This window comes from Perca fluviatilis, chromosome 19 (assembly GCF_010015445.1).
Source record: "Perca fluviatilis chromosome 19, GENO_Pfluv_1.0, whole genome shotgun sequence".
NCBI lineage: Eukaryota > Metazoa > Chordata > Actinopteri > Perciformes > Percidae > Perca > Perca fluviatilis.
In genome coordinates this window covers 26366247-26391539 of record NC_053130.1, presented here as the reverse complement: position 1 = coordinate 26391539, position 25293 = coordinate 26366247, and the positions used below count along the sequence as shown (strand labels likewise).

At 42.4% G+C, this 25293-nt stretch overlaps 1 protein-coding gene across 1 annotated transcript in view; it reads left to right on the top strand.

Moving 5' to 3' along the window:
* Nucleotides 1-25293, top strand: part of thada (THADA armadillo repeat containing) — a 114353-nt gene that overhangs the window by 22527 nt on the left and 66533 nt on the right. Inside the window, exons 22-28 of the mRNA XM_039784777.1 lie at nucleotides 4690-4799; nucleotides 8358-8490; nucleotides 11634-11756; nucleotides 12480-12602; nucleotides 12858-12949; nucleotides 20266-20355; nucleotides 25074-25205. Coding sequence (XP_039640711.1) covers nucleotides 4690-4799; nucleotides 8358-8490; nucleotides 11634-11756; nucleotides 12480-12602; nucleotides 12858-12949; nucleotides 20266-20355; nucleotides 25074-25205 — 803 coding nt within the window. The remainder of the gene's footprint in view (nucleotides 1-4689; nucleotides 4800-8357; nucleotides 8491-11633; nucleotides 11757-12479; nucleotides 12603-12857; nucleotides 12950-20265; nucleotides 20356-25073; nucleotides 25206-25293) is intronic.

The following is a 25293-nucleotide window of genomic DNA, read 5'->3' as shown; positions in this document are numbered from 1 at the left end:
AGTTTTCTTAGGCTCTATAAAACGGAAAAAATAGGTAACTAAGCAAACAGGGCGTGATATCAGGCGATCAAGTCAAGTCTTTTTCACAGCAGCCATTTTAACGTGTCACAGTAGGAAAAGCACAAGTGTTACTAATAACAATAACATTGTCCCTGTTCTATTCAAGTGTGCTAAGCAGCTACATGGAATCATCAATTGTATTAGTTACACCTGTGCTTTTCCTACTGTGACCTATCAAAATGTCTTCTGTGAAAAAGACCAAATAGACCAAATAAAAATATAAAACATGCAATATACACCTATAATATTTACTATACATGAAAGCCTCCTGGAAGTTTCTGGGCTCGTCTACCTCATTTTCCCCTAAACGCTATATACAACATTTAGACACGTATCTGTAACCCTCTGTTTTATTATTTAAAGAAGCGTAGGTCCGACATCCGTCTATGCCTTTTACTGATGCTTGAATTGCTTTACACAGGTTTTAGTTTAGTCTTTAAATTAAGCTGAAATCCATACATTTTAAATACAAATAGCAAATTTCATTTCATATTGCACATCAACATAATATGAAATGATAACAAACTAAGTTTAACAACTACAACTCGAATTGAGCAGTTGAGAATAACAGTTAAAAGAATTCTAGTAAAAGAATCTTAATCATTAAGTTTATGGCTTTTAAAAAAAAAAAAATGTATTGTCGGTACCATATAAACCAGAACTTCACAATTCCTCCTGCAGATTGCTGCTGCTGCTGCAGCAACAACAAACATTATCAGAGTGCTGTCTAACCCTCGGCCGTCAGGACTATTTGGGACGCTGTCACGGCTTGGAACCACACGTGTAATTAGACTTGGGGAAACTTCGCTCTCCGCACATGGAAGTTTTTCTGGGAAACAGGCACGTTTGCAAACAGGAAGTTGACATCTAAATTAAGTCCCCCCACCCCCCCTAGGCGAAGCCGCGGCCCGGCTCGGTCCAGCGTAGCACCGCAGCGGTCTGGGCCCCGGCAGCCACGGGCCATCTAACAGTGACTGTCGCTGCCATTTTTACCCCGGTGAGGTCAGGCCTGTCCTGGGAGTCCACTCTGGCCACCAATGTGATAAGTCATTGGGCTTGGTACCGCTGTGGTTTACTCAGTCTATACTTTGGTGTTTAAGTTAGTCCACTTTCGCTCTGCAGGGTCAGTCGAGTTTATTGACCAGTCATGTGGCCCCGAAACAGGCTGCCTAAGCCCTACATTTTTAGTGCATTTATTCAGTTTTTCTATATTTATTTACACATATTTTTCTTTTTTTTTCTTTTTTCTTTTTTTCTGTTTCAGCCCATTCTGCTGTTTTCCTCATTTAAAAACCTGTCTCCATGCATCATTGTTCTCTCACCCAGTGACATCGGGGTCTGTTGCTGAAGGTTACAGCGGCTGGCGTCCTCCTGGTTTATCTGCGGGTCTGCGTCTGTGTTAGTTTAGATGTTGTGTCTAACCCCACATCCCCTGAGGGGCTGTTGGGATTCCCCTCCCCTTTTCACACAGTGTTTTTTTTTTTTGCATCAGGGCCTTGCCACCCCTCCCTGTGCCCTTCATGCCACCCCTGACTAAGTCGAGGCCTGGCCGCCTCTGTGGTGGCGGTGATACCACAGCCTAAATGACAGGGCACTGGAGCTCCGCGTCCGCCTCGCCCTGCCGCCTCACCTGCAACACACTCACCAGTTTACACACTGCCACAGCACTCAGTTGTATGTGTGCGCGTCTACGTATAGTTAGAATAATGTTGCTAACACTATTACTAACTGGATGGTTTTACTGACAGTGGCCATTATGTGGATGTCTCAGCATCCTTATTTGAACACACTTGTCACGCTACTGACATGCCGCTCTCACGCTTGACATGCTCGATGCTCACTGGCTCAAAACGGAGTGGTGTCTCCTAAACCAAGAATGTAGCCAGTGTTACAGCTTCACTTTTCTTGCCAAATAGAGAAAAGGCTGAAGTTGGATTACATGTAGATGATGCAGTTCATTTGTGGACCTTTTTCTACGCCCTGCTGCTTTGCTTTTAGTTGGCTTTTAGTTGTTCATTTTACCACCGTATGCCAGCATTTGATTGACCATGAATGGAATGAAGTCATTTACAGGGATGGGTTTGGGTGGGGAGGGAATTGTTTTGGCTTTGCACCAACTGTATTGCATGTATTTAGATGTAATTGCTTGACTTTACAAAATGATTCAAACAATAAGTACAAAGGCTACAGGAGTGGTTTCATTTAGATCTTAGTAATTCTCACTGAAACTATCATGATTTTTTAGGTAACGGATTTGACATCCACAGAGTTGATGAGAGGTTTTCCTTTTTTTGTGCAGATTTGCTCCGTTAACTCGTCAAGTATCCACAGTAGTCTCCGTCATTATCCGAGCTTTCAGCAACTTGCATGTAATGATTGGTCAGATAATGGTAGGTGATGATGCTTAACTCAAAGTGAGTCATTGAAATTAGGGTTGGGCATCGTTTTGATTTGAACAATTCCGATTCTTCCTTCCGATTCCTCTCGATTCCGATTCTTTGATGGGTGGAGTCAAAACGGGTCACATGCTTATTTCATATATAAGAGGAAAAGTTTATTTTTATTCAATGGTGGTTTACAGTTCTACCGGGCTTTTTCAACGTAAAATAACCCCACACAACAAGCGCCTGGAAGTACGCGGGCGCTACGGAAACCAGAAACTTGCTCGTGTTAAATTTGGAACCGATGATTGGATTCAAAAAGCAAATTTTTCCAAACGATTCCATTAAATAAACGATTCCATTGGAATCGTAATTTTTGAAACGATTCCAAGTAGGAAGCGGTTCTCGATGCCCAGTCCTAATTGAAAAGCTACCACTCGTATCAAAAGTTATATAGTTGTTTTGAAACTAAATGTGAGGATTAGCTTCTTGCCTTTCTTTTTAGGATTCTGAATTGAACGCCCAGGGGTTTGCCTGCAGCCTAGTTGTTGAAACGCATAATTTCATTGTCACCAGTTAGATTCTGGCCAGGGGCCTTTTGTTGTATGTCTTACCCCTCCTACCCTGCTTTGGGTTTGGGACTGTCAGACAGAACAACCACCCCGGGCTCTGGGGAAATGTGAGGGGTATTTTGTTACCATTTCTGACATTATATAGACTAAATCACAGATTGGTGATCAATTAGAGATGCACCCATAGACCGGCCGGTGACCGGAATTGGCCGGTTTTCACGTGCTCGGCCATGACCAGCGACCGGCAGGTCATTCTGACATATGCTGATTTCATGCCGGTCAACGCTACAATTAACTGAAGACATAAGTTATAAGAGTTACAGTTCTCAAGGACGCACGCACACAAGGACGCCACAGCACAGTCTCTTTTTCCTTTCCCTCAACTTTCCCGCCGTGTGTGGCGCGTACCCGCTCGCGGCGTGAAGCGCGTGTCCGCGCTATTCTCGCACATGTAGGGAACCTCATGAATTAACCTGCAACATGTCAGCTGTTTGGAAATTCTTCAGCTTGTGTGCAGAAGATAACAAGTTTGCAATATGAAACGCCTGCAGGGAAAAAGTAAGGCGTGGAGGGACGACACCAAAAACCCAAATCACATTTTTCTTTTTTTGTGTGATATTGGATGTGAAAAGAAGGAAATGGTTCTAACATTGCACTTTAGATGTGTGTGAATTCCCCACACCAGGAGTAATTTATATAGTTCTGCTTTATAGTGATCCATTATCTGTTCAAAAAATGTTCTATGTTCTGTGCAAAATGTTCTATTAAAGAAAAGATGGAAAATAAATATTTGTGTGTGCTGTAAAGTGGTTAAAAAAAAATCGGGTGGCCTAACTCAATGAAAATCGGAATCTGCCTAGAAAGTTGTAATCGGTGCATCTCTATAATCAATCAATGAAAGAACTATCAACACTCAAATCGATATTAAAAGCAATCCTGACTATTCTATAGTCCATAAAGCCCCCAGCTAAATCATTGCTACTAGAACTCCAAAAGGCTTTTGTAGACACTCAACCTTGAATGTGTTCAGTCAAAGTATTGCATAGAAAATACATGTAATAAGGTCAATACAGTTCCATAACAGTGATTTAAATGGCCTACCAGTCTTTGTTAGATAAATATAGTTGGTGCAATCATACAACCATCTATCGCTGTATTTGTTAATCATTCCTGTGGGTGACATATATTAACCACAGAGTTAAGACAATAAGACTTGCAATAGTTAATGTTTACCCTGGGGTGAGATGCATGAAAAGATTCCAAACACTGACTGGTTTCCTGTTGTTAATACCTGTGTTATTGATCTGTCTTTCTGTTAAAGCACTTTGAGCTGCATTTTGATGTTGTCAAAGGTGCTATGTAAATAACGTTTATTATCGCGATTCTTCATGACTCTCCATGTTGTTGCTCGTAGTAGAGCCAGTCTAAACTGATGCACCGCTCGCTGCCGTCACGGTTTAAAATGTTCCGGTGTGCAGCTTTGCATGTCACATAATCATTTTTGACTGCAGTTATGTCCTTTAACTGTAACTGGTCACCTCCGTTTCTGCTGGAGGCCAAAGTAGGAGGCTTTAAAGTCATGCATACATCACACAGACACACACACACACACACACACACACACACACACACACACGCGTTCAGTTGCTGATTCCCTGTCTGTCTCTCTGTTACAGGTGGAGGGGGTAGGCCTGTACTTCCGTCAGCAGCTCCTGCAGTCCCGTCATCGTGGCGCCTTTGAACTGGCTTATGTAGGCTTTGTACGCCTCACCGACATGCTGTGCAGGTGTGTGTGTGTGTGTGTGTGTGTGTGTGTGTGTGTGTGTGTGTGTGTGTGTGTGTGTGTGTGTGTGTGTGTGTGTTTGTGTGTGTGTGTGTGTGTGTGTGTGTGTGTGTGTGTGTGTGTGTGTGTGTGTGTGTGTGTTCACATTGAGGGCAATGGGCTGAAAGGTAATGCTGCTGAAAAGGCTGAGGGCATTAGTTCCCATCATGACACCGAGTTCCAGTGTGCCTTGTAATTAGCAGGTCGTCTCAGTATCACTCTTCAGGTATAATATACTTAATTACATAGACTTGATAATCGGGGTTATTCATCATCTGAAGCCCTCTGGACAGCCAACGGAGACACGCGGGCATGGGACCTGTACCTGCTGTTAACAGAGTAAGTGCGTCAACTCGCAGTGCAAACAAATCAGTTAACATGTTTTTTTGATGAATGAATTAAAAACCTGATAACATTTTAATTTTTTTCAAGAAATTCTAATACATTATTTATAAAAAAAAAAAAGAAAGAAGAGGAACTTAAGTCTAATGTCTTTGCTTGGTACAGAGATGAGGCAGGATTAGGGTAGTCTATATCGATAACGTTCCACCGGATTGCTCCCGTGCCGCCGGAAATTTGGTTCAGTGGGTAGAGCAGGCGCACATGTACATAGAGGTTTATGCCTCGATGCAGAGGTGCAGGGTTCGAATCCGACCTGTGACAATTTCCTGCATGTCTTCCCCCTTTTCTCACCTAGCTGTCCTTATCCATTAAAGGCGGGAAAGCCCAAAAAATCTAAAAAAAAAATAAAGATGTCAGCCCATTTATGTTGGGCTGACATCTCACATTGCTGTGAGATTTATTGTGTGTGTGTGTGTGTGTGAGAGAGAGCAAGTTATGGCCACATATTGCTAAAAAAAACCAAAACAAACATTGAGGTTTAGTTTTATATTTCAAAGCTACTCGTGCACTTTCATGGCACATTGAACAGTACTAGACTGTTCTGGGCCTCTGTGGCGACGTGCCGCCAGGGGCAACATGAAACGTAGTCTCATACAACTCCACACTCCCCATCACCTCTGCTATTCATGGAAAGAATCCTACTATTATCATCCTGAGGGGAAGAGAAAAGAAAAAAAGCAATCTTTTAATTCCGAACAACATTAAAGAATTCTCACTTTCTTGTACCTCCCTGTTTTCCTCAAAATGTGGAAGATGTCTTTAGCCCTGCGGCAGGTGACAAACCGCAAAACCGTCGCAGCCGTGTTGACTTTGAAACCACCCAGCGCTGAGCAGTTTAAAAAAAAAAAACTCACTTGTTTTGTTCTTGTACAGAAACCAGTCTCGCAGTGTGTTGTGTAATGAGGGCGACATTCTAGCGGTTGTGTGGAGGAGTGCTGGGGAGTGTGTGTGTGTGTGTGTGTGTGTGTTTTCAGGAGGGGAAGAGCAGTGTGTGGATGGTATGCAGGCTGTGTGCTGGGTTATGGGGTGTTGATTGCGGGGTGCTTAACCACGGCCTTTTGATGCTCTGCCTTGGAATCTGGCTCTGCTGTGTTCCACTGTGTTTGCACTCTCTCGCTGTGTGTCTATGTTTCTCTCTTCATCGACCCCCATCTTTTCTTAAGTTTAAGTTTACTCTTCTTTTCCATTTATCTTCCCCTTTTTTTTTTTTTTTGTTTGGTCTCTCTTCACCCCGTTCCCTGGTTAGGCATGTGCATTTATATCTGTATTGTTTACAGCAGTGTTTCCCAGCCTCTTTTGTCAGACGCGCGTCACCCTGTCGGATGAACCCAAGGACCTCTTTGTCGACACCACTTGACACCTTCATGTTTTGAATTTATTGATTTCCATCCATCCGTCCATCCATCCATCCAAACTTAAATATATTGTTACAATATTCTTTCATACAGTTTAATTGTCAATGTCAGCTTGGTTAAGTTTGTCTTCGTACTAAAGGTGCTGTAGGTGGGATTGCGAAGATCCAGGATTTAGCCAAAAAATATGAACATCGACAACTTCTCAGTCCCTCCCCCCCTTTCCGCTAATGCCCAAAACGGTTTCCTAAGCCCCTCCCCCAACAAGGGAGAATGAATGCGTGTGCATGAACAGTGATTGACACGCAGTTAGAGCTATCTATTTGAACCGTTTATCCATTATTTTAGCTATGTGTTTTAACTATTTTTACTTTTACTTTTTGCTTATCTGCTCGCTTACTAACTAGTTTTCACCTTGCTTAATCGCAGCAGTGATCAGGTGTCATACTCATTATGTGGAAATTCAAAACATAATCAAATTGTCATGATTTAATAGTTGATTAAATCTCAATAGCTCAATTAGTTGAGCTATTTCACACTCTTTCTACATTTCCACTGGCAGCTGCAGAAGTACCCCCTTGGGTAAAAGTACCCCTGGTTGGAATGAACAGAATTACAGTATATACCTTACTGCATGCAGCCAGTCCCTGTTGTGTCAAGTGTGTGTGATGAAGAACACTTGTGTGTGTGTGTGTGTGTGTGTGTGTGTGTGTGTAGGGCAGCGCTCCACCCTTGCTCTGCGCTGCACATTGGATTGTTTGAATTTGTCCTCTCCGCTCCACTGGCTCTCGTTAAACAGCTGCTTCTTGCAGAACAGGGCAGAGCTGTTTCTTGTGGGTGTGGGTTTGCGTTGTTTGCCAGACCTGCCTTCAGATCATATTCTTAGCGCTTGTCCTGAAACGCTCGGAGTACCAGATGCCACAGAGTAACCGTGTAAATGTGTCACATAGTTTAGATCAGGAATTTCCACATAAGACCAATCGATCCACATTCGATAAGTTTGTTGTTACTTGATAGGGATGGATGAGGACTTGTGCTGTGGATGAGGTGATTTGTCTTTGGAATTAAAAGTTCAGTATATGGAAGCTAATTAAGTACGTTAGGGTGTTAGTCGTAATTCATCTGATATTTTGTAAACTGTCATTTTATGGCACACGTTGAAACCTACTTCTAGATCAACTTGGTTAACAAAATAGATTTGAACAAATATTAAACATTATTTGCAGCCACATGACCTAGGTTTGGTGTGTCTGTCGGTTGACTGTTTTGTTTGAGGTGAAACAGATGCACAAGATTAAAGTCATGCAACCGTGTGGAGGCGAACTTTCCATTTTGAAAACATGCATGCAAAACTGCTCATGGGGATATTAAACATTGCAGCTGACAACTCTGTTGTGTAGACCATGATAAGTATTCAAAAATGCACTGCTGTACATAATGTATTCCGGTGCACAAAGAGAGTTTATAGCTACTATTATGTCACGCATATCAAAAATGGTATTAAATAAGTAAATATGTAACTTGAATCAACATTTGTAATTCCATAGTGATTCGTCTGCTTTTGTCTTTGATGCAAAATGCATGTGTACATTTACTCACTCAAAAAGATAAACCCAAAAGATTTAGACCCATAGTGTGTGTGTGTGTGTGTGTGTGTGTGTGTGTGTGTGTGTGTGTGTGTGTGTGTGTGTGTGTGTGTGTGTGTGTGTGTGTGTGTGTGTGTGTGTGTGTGTGTGTGTGTGTGTGTGTGTGTGTGTGTGTGTGTTAGGAGTGGAAGTCCGGCCCTGCAGCAGCTTCCGGCCCGCTGGCTATCTGAGGTTCTGGAGGAGGTCAAATCCTGCGACCCGTCATCCAAGCTGTGTGCCACACGACGCAGCGCTGGCATACCCTTCTACATCCAGGTGTGTAAGCATGGTTTTCAACACGTAAACTCAACAAGTGGGCATAAAAAGTATCGGAAGGGTGCGTGTGATGTTTCGGGTCTTGATGCTGGACATGATGTGAAGAAGTGACAAGAGGCTATTGTTTTCATTGTGAAAACCCTTCAGAACGCAGGAGATGCAGCCTTCTCTCAGTAAACGGCACATTCCTCCGATTTCGAATTCCTTCAGCGTGTGTGGTGGAGCGATGGTCACATTGGTTTACCCATCGACAGTGAATCTAATCCTCTTTGCACAGTGTTGCATTTTTTGGTGATCCCTTGGTGTTGTGTAAGACACAGTTTGGGATTTCTTTTGGCCACTTTTGGTTATTTTTACCTGGAGTTTTGCATGTTTGCGTCCTACATGTCACTAGACTTTTTTTGTTTGTTTTTGCTGCTTTTATGTCAATTTGTAATTTGCTGGATTTAGGTAAATTAAAATATGTGACTGCAATTAGCAGTGTGAATTCTAAAGATCAGAAATAAGGACCAGTTGGCAAAAATGCTAACTCTAATCTGATGTGAATTGTAACATGAGGTGACCGTTAAGGTTAAAATGTGGTCAAACTAAAGGTTATGATATGGAGAGTGTTGCATGGACACTGTCAGGGTTAAGGTTAGTGAATGAATGTTGGACACGTCTCAGAGGTTTAGTAATAGAAACCCGTGTGTGTGTGTGTGTGTGTGTGTGTGTTCGTGTGTGTGTGTGTTCTGTTTACTCCTAAAAGAAGTGCAATCAGCAGTTCCTGGCATGCCACTGGAGCACTCGCGCTGGAAGAACATTGAGTTTCTTAATCCAGCTGCCTTCATGTCTCAGTCACGCACACACACGCACACACACACACACACACACACACACACACACACACACACACACACACACACACACACACACACACACACACACACACTGTCCTTTGTTTGACCCTGTGTAGTAGTCTCCAGTCTCGTGCAACTTTTTAACAATGTGTTGTAATCTGTGACTAACCTACCTTAACACTTGACTGACTCAGACTGTTATTCAGCCACAGCCCGCCTCCCCACTTCCTACGATTACTGATATTAAAACTAGACGTGACAGAGTTCATGTTTTATCATAGCATTAATTTGAGAGTGGGGTTGCTCTTTCTTGTGGTTATGGGTACGCGGCGCATGGCTGCACCGCTGACATCATTGACTCTCTTCTGTTTTTATGCGTTTGTGTGCCAGGCCGAAATCAGCTCGATTTGATTCTTAATTTTAAAAATACTTCCAGGTTTCAAAAGTCCTAACTTTGACTTTCTGAAACTGGCACTCATGGCAGTGACATGCTTATCCCTGCATTTTTAAGGGACTTTATGGGAATTATTTACATGTTAAACCGTGAGCATCCCCGTTGTCAAGCTGAAATGACTTATCGCAGAACAGAGCATGATACAAAACGCATATGGATTACTTAAGATGAGGGATGAGATGAAGGGACAGTTCGGCGGACAGAAAGAGGAAGAAAAGATAACGGAGAATAAGGGAGAGTTGAGCAGAGCACAGGAAGTCTGGAGAGAAGCAGAAGTCGACACCTTGGCAGGGCTCTGGGCTGCATTCTTTCACACAGAAAGACCGAGTCAGATCCGGGAAGGCTGGCTCCTGTGCTCGCCTCATGCTGGTCTGGATCGACCTGGGACAGACTTCACAGGAACCGTGCTAGCCCTCCTCTTCCTCTTAACCTTCCTCCACCCCAACCCCCCCCCAAGAGTTTATAAGAGCCAGACTGTGCCGCCTCTTCCTCCTCTTCTCCCTACCTCCATCCCCCCTCATCTCTCCATCCCTCCCAGACCTAACTCTTAACCATAACCCAGGCCAGACACACAGCTGGCTCCCATCAGCTCCCACAGTAAGATAACTCCTCTCTCACACAGCAGCCAATTGCTGTCACCTCCTCGCTCCCACATTCCCAACTCCCACTCCCGGCACATACAAATGATGTCATTCAGTGAAGCTTTCAGTATAGGCAAACTTACAGTATGTAATCCTATAGCTGTGTCTTTATGTGATAGAATACCCCGTACTGTATACAGTGATGGGCATAACTCATTTCAGTTTAGAGGTCTATTGCTGCAATTTTACAACAAAAGTAAGAAGTAACTTCATTAAAAAGATTGGCTGATATGTATACTTTTTTTGTGTTTAAACTTTTGAACTGACTGTAGTTCATGTGGCCTGTTAACAAATGCATCAGTTGCCTATGTTTGCCAAATTGTACACCATACAGTCTAATGTTATGGCTTTAAACAAAAGGTAGATGATATACAGTAGCTTCTCATTGGTTACGTTTTTCAAACTGCTTACTGACTTATTATTAATATATTGATGGGTAAATAACATTGCATGATCATATTGAGTTTAATGAAACTGTGAAGTTTTTAGGGTCTAATAAAATGAATTGCCATATACCTGCAAAAACAAAAATCTTTCCGTTACATATGAACTTAACGAATAACAGCGTGACGGCATTATATCATCCTGACATTAAGTTCTGGCCTCCACAATTAGATCCTGAGCAAATGTACATATTCTTACAATACGAATATCAGGATTGCATCATATCCAGAAATTTGGAAACTTAATTGCTGCAGATATCTATTGCACATACTGTTATTGCCGCTCTGGTCAGCGCAACAAGTACAAAGCCTTCCTATCATGTTATTGAAAAAGTGAAAAACATCTCGGCGTCCAACGCTGTCTAAAATGGCATCACTTGAGGCAGCATCGGTTGGGGCTGAGACCACAAGTTTGAAAATGAAAAATCCCCGGCCTGAACTGTCGGCAGTCAAGTTGAATTGTGGGGAATATAGGCAGCAGATTTAGACAAGGAAGAAGAATGCCTGGAATAAAAAAAGACAATGACTTTGGTTCTGCACTATCAATTTAGATCCTTCGTAGGTCGGACAGTGTTAAAGGGAGAGCAGTGCTAAATTGACGGAGTACTCTTTTAACAAAACCAAGAACAGGTGAAGACACAGTCATGATGTTAGTATCTCTGACATGTTTGTGTGTCCACTGACCTGTTTTGTGACTTTTTTTTTTTTGTATTGTACATGTCTGTTGTGTTTTGATGATTTTTTTTTTTCTATTTAACTTCCGCAGGCTCTGCTCTCCTCTGAGCCCAAGTCGTCAAGTTGCAGTCTGTTGAAAATGACCATGAGAGAACTGACTGCTTTGGCCATGCCCTCTGCTAACCGGAACACTGACAGCTCCACCGTCCCTCAGGTTTGACCACCCAGTAGCTTCATGCACGAGTCCTTTATCCAGTCCGATCTTACACACGAGAGCGGTTTGCTGAACATACTGATATGGCATCGTAAGGAGTTCTGCTGTGACTGATCGGAGCTCTTGCTTGACTTTTATTCCTAATAATACACTTTGGCCTTCCCTAAAAGTTTGTTGAACATGTTCTGTAAACATGCAGCATAAGAACCAGGTTAGAACGCGGCTGCTCTTGACTAAAAAAAATTCTTAGTCTACTAACACTCATACGAATTTGTCGACTAATCGATTCATTCAAGTCATTCAGCACAAGAGAACATAAAAAAAATAAAGAAATCTTATTCGACTAAGACCAAAACGGCCGATTGGTTGACCACTAATAAAATCCACTAATAGGGGGCAACCCTACAAATCAAGTGGGGGTTTCAAGGCTGTAGGCAGTCGGTGCGGTATTAATGTATTCTGAAAATGAAACAAATGTCATCATACCCATCATAATAGTGGTGGATGGTACTGAGGAGACAGTCCATATCTACAAATGACATTAGGAATAGCAGCCAAATGGTGCTGTATTTCGGCAGTTGCTGCTAAGTTTGTCTACCAGCCTCAGCAGGATGTCAGTCCTTTGTAGCTCATGATGTGATTTTAAAAAGAAAAATTCTGCCTCATCAAATAGTGACGGTAGTCCGCTGAATGGTTAAATGTCATCTGTTTGCCTCGCCACAGGTCCATGCTCTGAACATCCTCAGGGCTCTGTACAGGGACACTCGTCTGGGGGAAAACATCATTCCCTTTGTCTCCGATGGAATGCAAGCTGCTGTACTGGGCTTCACCTCTCCTGTTTGGGCAGTGAGTTTCCACTTCCAAGTTTTCCGCCTCTATTATTTACATTTGTCTCTGTACTTTAAATCTAGACAGATTAACATGCACCCCAACAGCATCCCCGTCTTGCACTCCAACGCCTCTCTAGGGAGGCGTTTCTAATATTTATATTATTGAGGGTAGACTAGATAGACTAGACACACTTACCCATTCAGACATACACACACTCTCTCGGTCTTCCATCCTCTTTCCCTTTGTTTTTTTTTTATTTTTTCCCCCCAGGTGAGGAACTCCTCCACTCTTCTCTTCAGCACTCTGATCACAAGGATCTTTGGAGTGAAGAAGGGGAAGGACGAGCACTCGAAAAAGAACAGGTCTGCTGCTTCTCTCCCTCTGATACTGCTCCTGCAGTTCAGGTTTACTGCCATGCGCATCAGTGCAGAATGAGATGCTTACTGTACATTTGAGTGGGAAGTACAAGTCAGTGGTTAGCAGTCCTGTCTGTGCAAACAAGGTCCAAAAGTCACAATTATTAGTGCAAAAAAAAAGTTCTTCGCAACAAGCAAATGCCCTCATTTAATACTGTATATTAAATACCTAGATGTTAAGGCCACTTAATATCCACTTATGTCAAAAGTTTAATTGTAAAAAAAAAAAAAGCTAATTATCTTGTCTGTCAATTCTGTAATTATCCCTAACATACTACTTTTTGATTATTTTAGACTCTAAGCTAGACTGCCTAGCATAGAGTAATCCATCTATATTTGTAGTACATCAGCACAAATATACAAGCAAGCAATTCAGATGACATAAAGCCAAGGTGAAATAAGCATGTGTATAAACAGTGTTTGTATTACACCACCGGGGGACACTGTTGTAACACCACTCTGGCTCAAATGCAGGTTTCACTCGACTCAAACCCACTGCGGCTTATTACTTGTGGAGATGCAGCTCTCCACTGCTGCTGTACTGGATGCAAAGAGAAAAGGGCCGTGTCACATGGAAAGATAAAATAGAAACGCACAATATTAAGTTATGTTTATTTGTGCTACAACTGGGACCATGCCATGGCTTCTGTTGTAGCTGGTTTCAAACCTGTGGGCTGTTGTCGATGAGGCCTGAAGTATAATTCAGCAACGTTTGTTGCAGAAGTGTGCCATCAAAAGTGCAATTACATACAAAAGACTGTCTGGTCTAATCAGTTTTTTATTTATTTTTTTATTTTGGAAAACATTTTCACCTTAAATTCCACAGTTGCAATCAACACCAACACAGATGATGAAACATGTATGTTTACACATTTTCAGGGCAAAAGTGTTGAGATTACCAGAAACGTATGTAGCCAAAAGCCACTATAATCCAAATAGTATCAATAATGTACAATAAATATTGAGTTTGAGGAACTGTTGGTTTAGTGGGTATCTTATTTTGGTGGATAATGTGCAACCGCCACACATCCAGTCGACCATGAGGAATCTGTTTAGAGATTTAATTGTCTCCGTTTTAGTTGGAAGGCTATCAGTTGCTAGTCCTGCTTTGCTCTCAAGGATTGTTTGAAAAATTGTGGATTCGTTATGAGGTTTCTGGAAAAGAGTCTTAAATTATAACAGGCTCCGAATGCCTTGTCACACAGCCATCCAAGTATTTTGAAAGCTTGATGATGAAAATGATAGCAGACCTGGGTCAAGTTTTCTTCCTCATATATTTCTATGATTTGTTGTGTTTAACTTAGATGGATGATGGGTGGAGTTGAGCACTTTGGATGCTGCAACAGGTTCCACAGGATTATATACACACAGGAAAATATTTGATGCTGCAGCAGACACATTTTCCACAAATATGCTTGTCTTATTTGGTTGTATCACCTGGTGGAATTGCCCTTTTTTTTTGTTTTTCTATTGTTTTATTTGCACACAAAAAATGTTAGGTTTGTTTCTAGACACTTAAGAAATGTCTTTTCCACATGAAATTCATAGATAAGAAGAAACACTTAAAACAACTATCAATCGAATATTATTCAGCAAGTACGGAATCTTCAGAGCGCTGGAATCTGACCTTTTTTTGTAGTACAGAGCACAATCAAATGTGTGTTGTTCATTTCATCAATATTTCTATTTGTCCAATACTGTAGTCCGTGACATAATACTTGCAAAACTCCTGACAATAAACAGCCTCATCTTTACTCTGTTTTGTGCTAATTATGGTGGACACGATGAACATTCTATCTCCTTAACATCTGCATGTTAGCATTGTCATTAAGAGCATGTTAGCATGCAGACGTTAGCATTTAGCTCATAGCACTGCAGTGCAGTTCAGCCCCGCAGAGCCGTTACCGTGGGCCTGGACTCTTGTATACTGTCTCCACCTTTAATAGGATGGATGGTACATATTAAGGTTGTAAAAAGTATGGAATTAACGATACACTTTTTTGATACCACATGTCTAAAGCGACACCATTTCCGTTAATGATACATTGAAAAGTATCGAAAGTACCGAAGCTATAAGCACCGTGTGCAGGTTTTTTACTTTATCTTATTTTGTGTACCTAGGACTTTTTTCTTTTTGCCATGGTATCGAAAGAGGTATCGGATATCGTTTTAAAAGTATAAAAGTCTGGTATCAGGACAACAAAGGTTTCCGACTTGCGGGTGTTCACGTTATCAGGATGCTTGCCTGATTACAGAGTTGATCGTGTGAGGATTACTGCTCTGTACATTGGCAATATAACACCATATCCAATGAATTTGGATTAATTTACATCGAACAATCTTTGGCTGATGTGAGGCGTCCATATTTGTGTGATTTTAAGGTACTAAGTGGGACGTATCGGAGCTTTCAAGAAAATCCAAGCCTCCCGGTAGTAATTACTGTACAAATCCGGAAGTTGACCTGAACGATATTCACCAGTAATTACAGTAACTCGGATATGACATGCTAAGTGATATGCTAAGTTAGGCTATTCCACGTCCCTGCTCTATCTCTGTATTTTATGTTAACTCCAATTGTGAACATGGTAAATATTATACGTGCTAAACATCAGCATGTTAGCATTGTTGTCACTGTGAGCATGTTAGTATGCTAACATTTAGCCCAAAGCATGAGTGTGCCTATAATAGTGCGTTCCGTTTGTACTCAGAACTCGGATTTTCCGAAGTCAAGGTCTAAAAAAACGCCCCTGGAACTTGGATTTCCGAGCTCGGAACTCGGGCAACCACAGAGTACCCCGAGCTTAAAATCCAACATGGCTGCCCCGCGCGTCAACAGTTGTGAAAGCTGTAGTAACATACAGTTATAAGCACTGTGTTATTTGTGTCTCACAAAATCAGTCGTCCATCTTCTGTATGTGGACAATGTTGTCACGGTGTTTGCATGCACAACAAAACAGCGTAATGCATCGTTAAAATCTGGCATTGCTAACAATGGCTAACCTGGCTAGAGCTAATAAAAACAATGAAAAAACGTGAACGGCTCAACTCTTGTGACGTCATTTGGAGCTGCTTCCGTGTTCTGGCAAATACCGCGATAAGATAACACGAGCTTGCTGGAACTGTAGACTCCTGGTCACGTTTAAAGCTGCAGTAGCCCTGTACACCATGAAACCATCATCAATCATATAAACATTTATATGATTGATATCTCACTGGCCCCTTTTGGAACTGATGGAGAGTTCCATCTAGCATTCAGGGCACATTAAAACAAACATGAACAATAATGTGCGTGTGGTGTTTGGCTGTAGGAATATGCGATAGTTGTATTAAGGTCTATATTGAGCTCAGAAAGTGATTTGTTAACTCACAGATAATTCAGGGTAACATTTCACAGGGCTTGGGCCCTGTTCCAGGAAGCTCTGTCTGGTTCCCCTTGACTGTGTTTCTATTGGCTGCTTTTCTGAAAACCCCTGAATACTCTCAAACCAAGCCAAGGCTGCTCCTGTTTATCTTGTCTGTTTTCACTTGTGTTTTTAACCTGCTGTCTCTCCCCTTTTGTATGTCTGTCAGTTACCTCCCACTCGTCTTGTCTGCTGCTTTCTTTCTTATAATTACTGCGTGGGGTTATTAGTATATGCATGTTGCACCGATTGTGTACTGTGATTCATGACGAAAGAAAAGAATTGCCATTTAAACTCTAACCTGCATTTTACAATGCATATATATATTTTTTTAAATACCTTTTAGTTTAGGAATAACTCATTTTTATGTTGCTATAGTGTTCTTGTAGCATGGGAGTAAATGTCATTGTATTGACCTGAAATACAGAATTGTGCGTTTGCGAGCAGGAAAGCTGCCACTCATTTTTTTAATTGCCTCTTTGGGAGTTTGTCTTTTCCACAGTTGGTTGTATGTCTGGTCTCTGTTATTACCGTGATTTTACGGTTGTGATCCCTGGCAGCAGAAAATGCATTGTGACAGCTTGTCCACTCTAATATTTGGCTGTGTGTTCGCAGCGGCCTCTTGCTCCACTGAAGCTGGAGCATAGACATAGTTCCCCTCACACACAAAAAAACTGTTTATTTACAGCATTTTGAGTAAATGTGTGTTTGGGAAGACCGAGCTCTTTGCTGTCTGTGGGAATTTCGGCTGTGTATTTGACATAGTTACTTGAATCCAGACATATTGTTTGCTTGTGGATCATCGTTCCACTAAGTTGAGGCTTCTCCGCTCCGTGACCGTGCATTGCTGTTGATCCGATTTCGTTGCTGAGATAAATGCAACTGTAAACAAAGCTGACAGAGTGAACATTGCTCTCTGCATTCCAAACAAAGCCCCCAGCTTTATCTCCAGCCTGCGTCAAGTCCTCCCTTTGCACTACATGTGCTCTTGTAAATGCAAACATTTCCATATCAATGTTACTTACTCTAGGTGCTTTTAAATAAAAAAAAAAAAAAAAAAAAACTAGAAAGGGAAAGCAGCACTCTCATGACTTGGAACACATTTATTTCAACTTATTAAAATCACCTTTTCAAAAGTCTTCAGCGTGTACTTGGATCTTTATAAGTTGAAATGAATGCATGCAAGTTATGGGTGTTGGTCTTTACCATTCTCCTTATTTTTTTTTCTATTTTTTTTTTTTTACTTTAGCAAAAGTACCAATACAAAACTGGTAAGATACTCCTGCTTAAGTAAAAGTAAAGAAGTATTATCAGACAAATGTAGTAATGAAGTGCCAAGTACAGAAAAGTGGTGCTGCCACTGAAATATTAGGTTTTAATTTATTAGACTGTTAATACCATACATTATATTTATACAGTATTTTATTTTTTTTTTATTTTTTTTGTTTTGTCCAGTGGTTACATCTACACCAATTTATATTCAGTTTTTGAAATGTTCTCTAATCTGGGCTTTTTGTGTGAAATATTTGATAATTGTACCTCTTTTCTTCTTGAACAGTTATTTAAAAACATCTGAAACGTTTAGAGGGGAAATGGTTTTTTTTGGTTTCTTTGGTAATAACTTTTAAAATCTTAATATGAAATGTTTTGTTGTACAACGTATGACATTAACCTGTGAAAGTGAAAGAAAAGAGTAACATAAACTAGAAATAGTCCTAGCACAAATACCTCAAAATTGTGCTCAAGTATTACTCCACCGCCTTTTGCAAAACATTTTGTACACTCATTCTGTGAATATTCTACTCCTTGTGCAACAACTAATCTTCAACAAACGTTTTGTGTGTCTGTGTGCGCGTCTCTCTCTCATTTGCCTTAAAGTTAATGCAGCCTATATGAGTGTGCACCCAGCTGTGAGTCCACAAACATGACCAGGCCTTTTCACTTACACCTCCCCTCTCCTCTTATGTGACCCTTACCCCTTTTACCCCATCTAATCCGCTCCGACACGACCTCTGACCCTTGTCCTCCAGGCAGCAGAGTCTCGTCCGACAGAGAGACTCTCATTAGAGAGAGCAGTGGGGGTGGGGGGTGTGCGCTCAAACGCACACAACATACACATGCATACAGTGAACATCATTTACATAATTTTGTTTCCTAATGCAGTGAGAATCTGCAGTTCTCCACTTTATCCGAGTCCCCTCTGGGTCATGAGGTGAGCAACTCATATCCAGGTTGAAATGGTTTTTCAGAAACCTACACAAAACTCCCTTTCCTACCATGACAGTGCCTGCCGCTAACTCGAACCAGGTCGTGTGTGTGTGTGTGTGTGTGTGTGTGTGTGTGTGTGTGTGTGTGTGTGTGTGTGTGTGTGTGTGTGTGTGTGTGTGTGTGTGTGTGTGTGTGTGTGTGTGTGTGTGTGTGTGTGTGTGTGTGTGTGTGTGTGTGTGTGTGTGTGTGTGTGTGTGTGTGGCAATCTCTCCAGGCTTGTGATCATGTGCTTGGCAGGCCAGACCTCTTCCCTTTAGGAGCGACTTGATTTAGACGGGCAGACTTAAATAAAAACTTTACTGGCCTTGGGGCTGAATGGCAGTTGCAGCAGCAAGACCGCCAGTGTTAAATATAAAGTTTGTCGTTTTATTGACCGTTTGTATATGAGTGAATACATACGCACAAACACACACACACACGTGACCGTAATTTCTAGCTGGGTAAGTAAACACAAAGGCTGGATTTGTTTTAGGTAGAGAGTATTTGGCACAAGACCATGTCCTATCAGCATACTCTCTCCGTCATTTCCCTCTCCTCTGCTCCTTGCTGTTTCTTGTTATGTCACGCTTATTCGGAGCATATGAATTTGATCACGACTAACTACCAGGTAATTTAGTTAATTGAAATTCAAGTTGCAGCAAAGTAAATCCACTAGCACTCCTGATTAATTCCAATCGATGTGGACAGTGATATATGATGGCAATCAGTTTTACACTCTGCAGAGATTTTCAGTTTCATTTTTATACAGTGTACTTACTCAAAGTGTCAACACAATGTTGGCTTCTTTTCAATGCTAATAGCAGTGCTAATGCTCGTGGTTTAATTAGATTACATACCACATTTTCTTTTCCTGTTTTTTAACATCTCCCTATTGCATTTATAAAATATTCTAGTGTACATAATACAAAATCATCATGTAATATACAAAATGGTGGCATTGTGGCTCTATGGAGTCCAATATCAGACTGGTGGTCACTTGGGACCACGTGGAAATACCTCCGCAGCTATTAAATGGATGGTTGTTGAATGTGGTACAGACATTCACGTCCACCTCACGACGACATGTTGTTGGTGACTTTTCATCTAGCACCATCATCTGGTCTTCATTTAAATGTCTCTTACCTGCAAAACTAATGCTGTTCCCATCAGCCTCGGCAGTGCTAATCGGCAAGTGTTAGCGTGCTAACGTGTGAAACTAAAATGGCAACCACAGTAAACATCATACCTGCTAAACAGCCGATCACCATTGTCTTCGTGAGTACATTAGCATTTAGCTCAAACCACTGCTGGTGCCTAAGTAGAGCCTCGCAGAGCCGCTAGCACAGCACTAGACTCTTGATCTAGTTCAAAATAACTTTGATAAAAATCTGTAAGCCTTAAAACTTAAATATGGAACCACCACCATAAACAACAGAGCCCCCCCACAATATTTTCTATCTTGTGTGCGTGAGATTTATAAAAAGTATAGTGTTTTATGACTTTGGTGGCTCTGTGCTTTACAAAGAACCCTTATTTCTGTAGGTTTATGCTTAAGTGGCCTTATTACTGCCAAAACACAAAAAATAATCCTGCTCCTTCTGTCTCTCCTTTCAGGATGACGGGCCGAGAGTTTTTCACTCGGTTTCCAGCTCTCTATCCGTTCCTTCTGAACCAGCTGGAGGAGGCTGCAGCCACGGTGGAAAGGTGAGGTGGTCCACCTTAATCCACACACATGCACACTCCACATTCAGCCCTTGCCATGGCTTTTCACACTCCCTTGGTCCCATTATCGGTTTAATTTTACTGACATTTAAGCCATACGAAACGGCTTTTCTTAAGCTGATTAAGCAGTGGTGTTTTTGTGCGGGGAGGCTTCCTGGAGTAACAAAGAGGAAAAGTTAGTGAACTTTTCGTCAGTCCCATAACAGATTGTGGGAACATGAACTTTGAACTCAGCTATTTTCTCTAATCACGTAGTATTGCCCAAGATTGAGTTCTCGTGTGGGCCTTTTTTTTTTTCCTTCTAAAATATCACTTGCTCAACTGACTACTTGCTCAAAGAATCAGACTTTACGACCGAATAAAATAAGTCTCTTTGAGATTTAGTTTCTTTTTTGCAATGTGGAAATTGATTGGCCTTTTCTTTGTCAGCACAGCCCCAACTCCCTCTTTTAAAAGCCTCTGAGTCGTCCAACAGCTCCCCGGGCGGCCTTATCTTAATATGGATCCAATTAATTGAATGCTCTTGCAGACCGGCTCTTTCACAATTCCCCCTCACTCCTTTCGTCCCTTGTTGAAACATTTGCAAATTTCCCACGGAGCCAGATCTCTGCTGTCTGACTTCCCACATCATTTCATCATATCGCGCCACCCAAACAGACCGACCGCACCATACTGTAGCAATACACAGCAGGACAGGAGACAAGAGAGCTGCTGTTAGTGGTTTTAGACCAGTCTTGTGGAAGTTAAGTACAAGTGCATTCCCAAAATAGGTCACAATATATAAGGTTGCACTTTGGAGTCCATGTATATACATTATGTATTATGTAATCCTCCACAAATGCTCCCCAAAACAAGTACTAATGAATTAAGAATAAATAAACAATTCCAGCGTCCACAAAAACGGGCGGTAAGGTACAACATTAAGCAACATGTTGTGTATACATACGGCTAAGAATATCCTGGATCACTGTCTGTTATACAACCACACCTTGGATCATGGCAAGCTCTTTTGTGTATCAGGTGTTTTACACAAGCGATAAATAATGTCCATGTGTGGGTCAGTGTTTCCTCTATGCTGACCCTGCAGTGGTGGCCCGCCACGGCAAAACCTCCGCCGCCACGGCACCAGAAACAGGGCAGACGCACAGGGCAGGCGCACAATGCAGTCCTGGCTGCGGTTTTAAGTGCACAGACAGTTCACTACAGCACCGCCCATGCACACAGGCGGGGCGCCACCCCCGGGAAAATAGCCACGACCAGCCGAACGACGAACGCTGCGCAACCAGTAACATAGTTCAAGCACGGTGCTCGCCGCTCGACCGGCCGTGACCATCCCCTCTCCCCCCAAGACGGTGCCCACCCGAACGGCACCATCCCCACAAGCCCTCCCCCCCACCCAATAAACTGTGTACCTTTCCCCCCCCCCCCCCCCCCCCCCCCCCCCCCCACCGTGGAAGTGCGGCGCCACGTCAGCGGCACAGAAACGGCGACCTTTGGGCTAAAACTGGTCACATTCCTTGTTGTTCGGACAGACCTGCCCTAACTGGGTAAAACACTGGTGGATGATAACCTGGAAGCAGTTTGCTGTGGTGAATCAACGTTAAATGTTCAAACTTGGTCTTGGCCTAAAGCCAGACTAAAATAGTCCAAAAAGTTCTTGTTTACTTATGAACATCACACATTCCCCCTCCTCCCGGTTTGTTGCTAGAAATGATGAATCGCCTCATTCTTTGTTCTATATTTTCTACCAGAATCAGTTTTCAATCCTCTTTTTTTTTTTTTTTTTTTTTTTTTTCTCCTGTATTATTAGCTGTCACTTTTGGATACAAGCAGAGCTCACGGTGTCTTTGCTTTGGATTTCACCTTTGGGGTTCATTTTTGGCGTCGCCTCCTTTGCTTTGACTCACAAACTCCGTGAACACTCGTATATATGCACCTATTGCTGTCTTTGGCCACTTTTTTAAATGCACCGACTTTGCTTTGGACATGAATATTCTGGAGCTCTTAGCATGCCGCTAAAGAGATACCCTTGGTGTAAGATAAATGTTGTTCGTACATTGCAAATTCCTAATGTTATTATTTCAGTGTAGCAACCGTAACAGGGTTTATCTGTGAAACTATTTCAGGTCAGTGCCCACATTTGAAACTGCTGTGCAGTCATTCGTTGGCAGTAGAAACTTATCTTATCTGCCACTGCTTTCACTTCTAAAGAAACCCGTTTTTCACATCATATCCCACGAACGTTTTCTCTAATTTTCTAAACAAAACTGGTGATTTATTTGTCTGACAGCAAACTAAATGGCAAACCCGAGCTTTAGTTTACTTTGGAGCTTCTTTTGAGTCTCTTGCTACCGTTTCCCCTTCACCGCTTTCCAAATGAAGAATACAAATACTTTAAGGTCAGTGTTCTGTTTCTACTCTTGTTTAAAAGATGTAAAACTAAAATAACCTTCTCATCAAACACCCGGGTACTGGAGATGATTGAGGAGTTGGAGGAGCTCAACGTGGAATTTGAGAATGTCGTTAAAAGCCACAGAGCCTCTCTCTCATCCTGTCAAGGGTTTCTGCCTCCAGCTGTATCCCAACAAGGCCTAATATGTTTGCAATTCCACCTCCTATCTGCCCCCCTCCCCCCCTACCACCCTCTATCTCCCTGACATCACATCCTGTCCCATAACGCTTGACACACATTAGACCAGTTACTAATTAGGCTGCTATTACAATTCCCATCTTGACGATCTATGGCAGTCCCAGGGGATGGCTCTGTGTGTGTGTGTGTGTGTGTTGTGGAATGAAATAATGAGAAGCACAAGTTGTTTTTCGCAGGGGGGGTCTGTTGTTCTGTCGCCGTTCTATGAGATCCTCATGACTGAAGACGGGGCCCGGAGGACACATGGCTCTCCTGACGCGCACACTCCTAAAAGCAGACCTTCCACACTTACAGACCTACACAAAGCTTAAATGCAGGCGCTCTCCACATCGCAAACCCCTCGTTTCCCATGATATTCCCTTTTTGTAAGATGATCATTTCACCTTACACACTGCTAAGGTAATGGTGCTGGAGTTGGAGTGGTTTTATTAACCCTGAGATAAAAACCAACTAAACCTGTTGGGGAGTTGATTTCAGCTTTATTCATTCCCCCAAAGAGCTGGACCCTGACAGCAGGACAAGAAATGGTAAAACCGTTCTGAAAGCAAAGCATGGCCCTTCTCCATATTAGATACCTGATATTCAATCAGTCCTTTTCCTTACTTTGTACTGTAGTCGGAGTTCTCGTCCGTTTCTCCATTTCCCTCCCTCCTTTTCTTCACTTCGAGTTTGTCAGAGTGAAACTGTGAAACCGCTGGCAGAGACGGACAGTTTCCATTCTGACTCAGTTGGCGGTGATGAGATTTGGACGGAGGAGAAGAGGGAGGTAAAAAAAAAAACTCAGCTCAAGGACGCATAAGGAGATGACTGTATTGGAGTGTGGGTGGTTTTAGATATGCACTGTGTATCAAAGTGCTAGAGGAATGCAGCCCTGTTGTATTTTGGATTGAAACGTTGGTTATATGTGATTCTTATGGGAAATACACTCACTGTCTTGCTGAGAGACAGACTGTACACTAAACACAGTATGAAGCTGGAGCTAGCAGGTGCTTAGCTTAGCTTAGCTTAGCGTGAAGACTGGAACTGAGACGCGTCACATCACATAACTCCAAGTAAAACCACAACTTCTTTGTACAGTTGTGAATGGATTAAACCAACAAGATATAACATTCATTGGTGATCTTTACAGGTGCTGGTACTGTAGGTGGACTTTTTTTCAACTTTGGACAGAGCCAGGGTTAGCTCTTCGTCCTACTTTCAGTCTTTATGTTAAGCCACCTGCTGGCTCTGTCCTTATATTTAGTGTACAGTCATGAGAGTGGTATCGAGCTTCTCGTCACTCTCAGCAAGAAAGCTAATAGGCACAATTCCCAAAATATTTAACTGTTCCTGTAACCTAAATGTAAAAAAAATTCCACTCCCTGTGCAAGACTAAAAAGATTAATCCTGTTCCTACCTGCAGAGTGTGTGTGTGTGTGTGTGTGTGTGTGTGTGTGTGTGTGTGTGTGTGTGTGTGTGTGTGTGTGTGTGTGTGTGTGTGTGTGTGTGTGTGTGTGTGTGTGTGTGTGTGTGTGTGTGTGTGTGTGTGTGTGTGTCTCTTCCTCACCTGGTAGAGCGTGTGCCCCTTGTAGGCGGAGTCTGACGTTCTGTGAAAAGTTGGTAAGGGAAAAGCTGCGAAAATCAGGAAGACACCACAGCAACTGTAGAAAGCGCTGTGCTGTGTTGTGTCGAAGTGGCGTTTGCGAAGAGAATGTCGCTCTCGCTGCACTGCTTTTTCTTTCTGTCCGTTTCACGTTAACGAGAAACACAATCTTAGCCAGCGCGAGCGTTTCACCCTGCTTTAATCTTCTTTTCAGCTCAATTGAATGGGTTCTTCTTTGGCCCATGCTACACCCTTCCACCAAGTTTTCTAAATCTGGCCAGTAGTTTTTCCGTAATCCTGCTGTACCTGTACATCTCAAGTGACGTCAATGTTGCTTTGTAAAGATCTGTGTGTGTGTGTGTGTGTGTGTGTGTGTGTGTGTGTGTGTGTGTGTGTGTGTGTGTGTGTGTGTGTGTGTGTGTGTGTGTGTGTGTGTGTGTGTGTGTGTGTGTGTGTGTTTATGTTTAGTGACAGTGGTCATGTGAAGCTTCACCCAAGTCTGTTCCTGCTGCTGCTCGTGCTCAGTCGACTCTACCCTTCTCCTATGGATGGATCATCTTCACCTCTGGGTCTCGCTCCTTTCATGCCCTTCATCATTAGGTGGGTCTCAGTCCAAACACACACACACACACACACACACACACACACACACTCTTACAATTATACAATCGGGCTCGGCTGTGGTTCA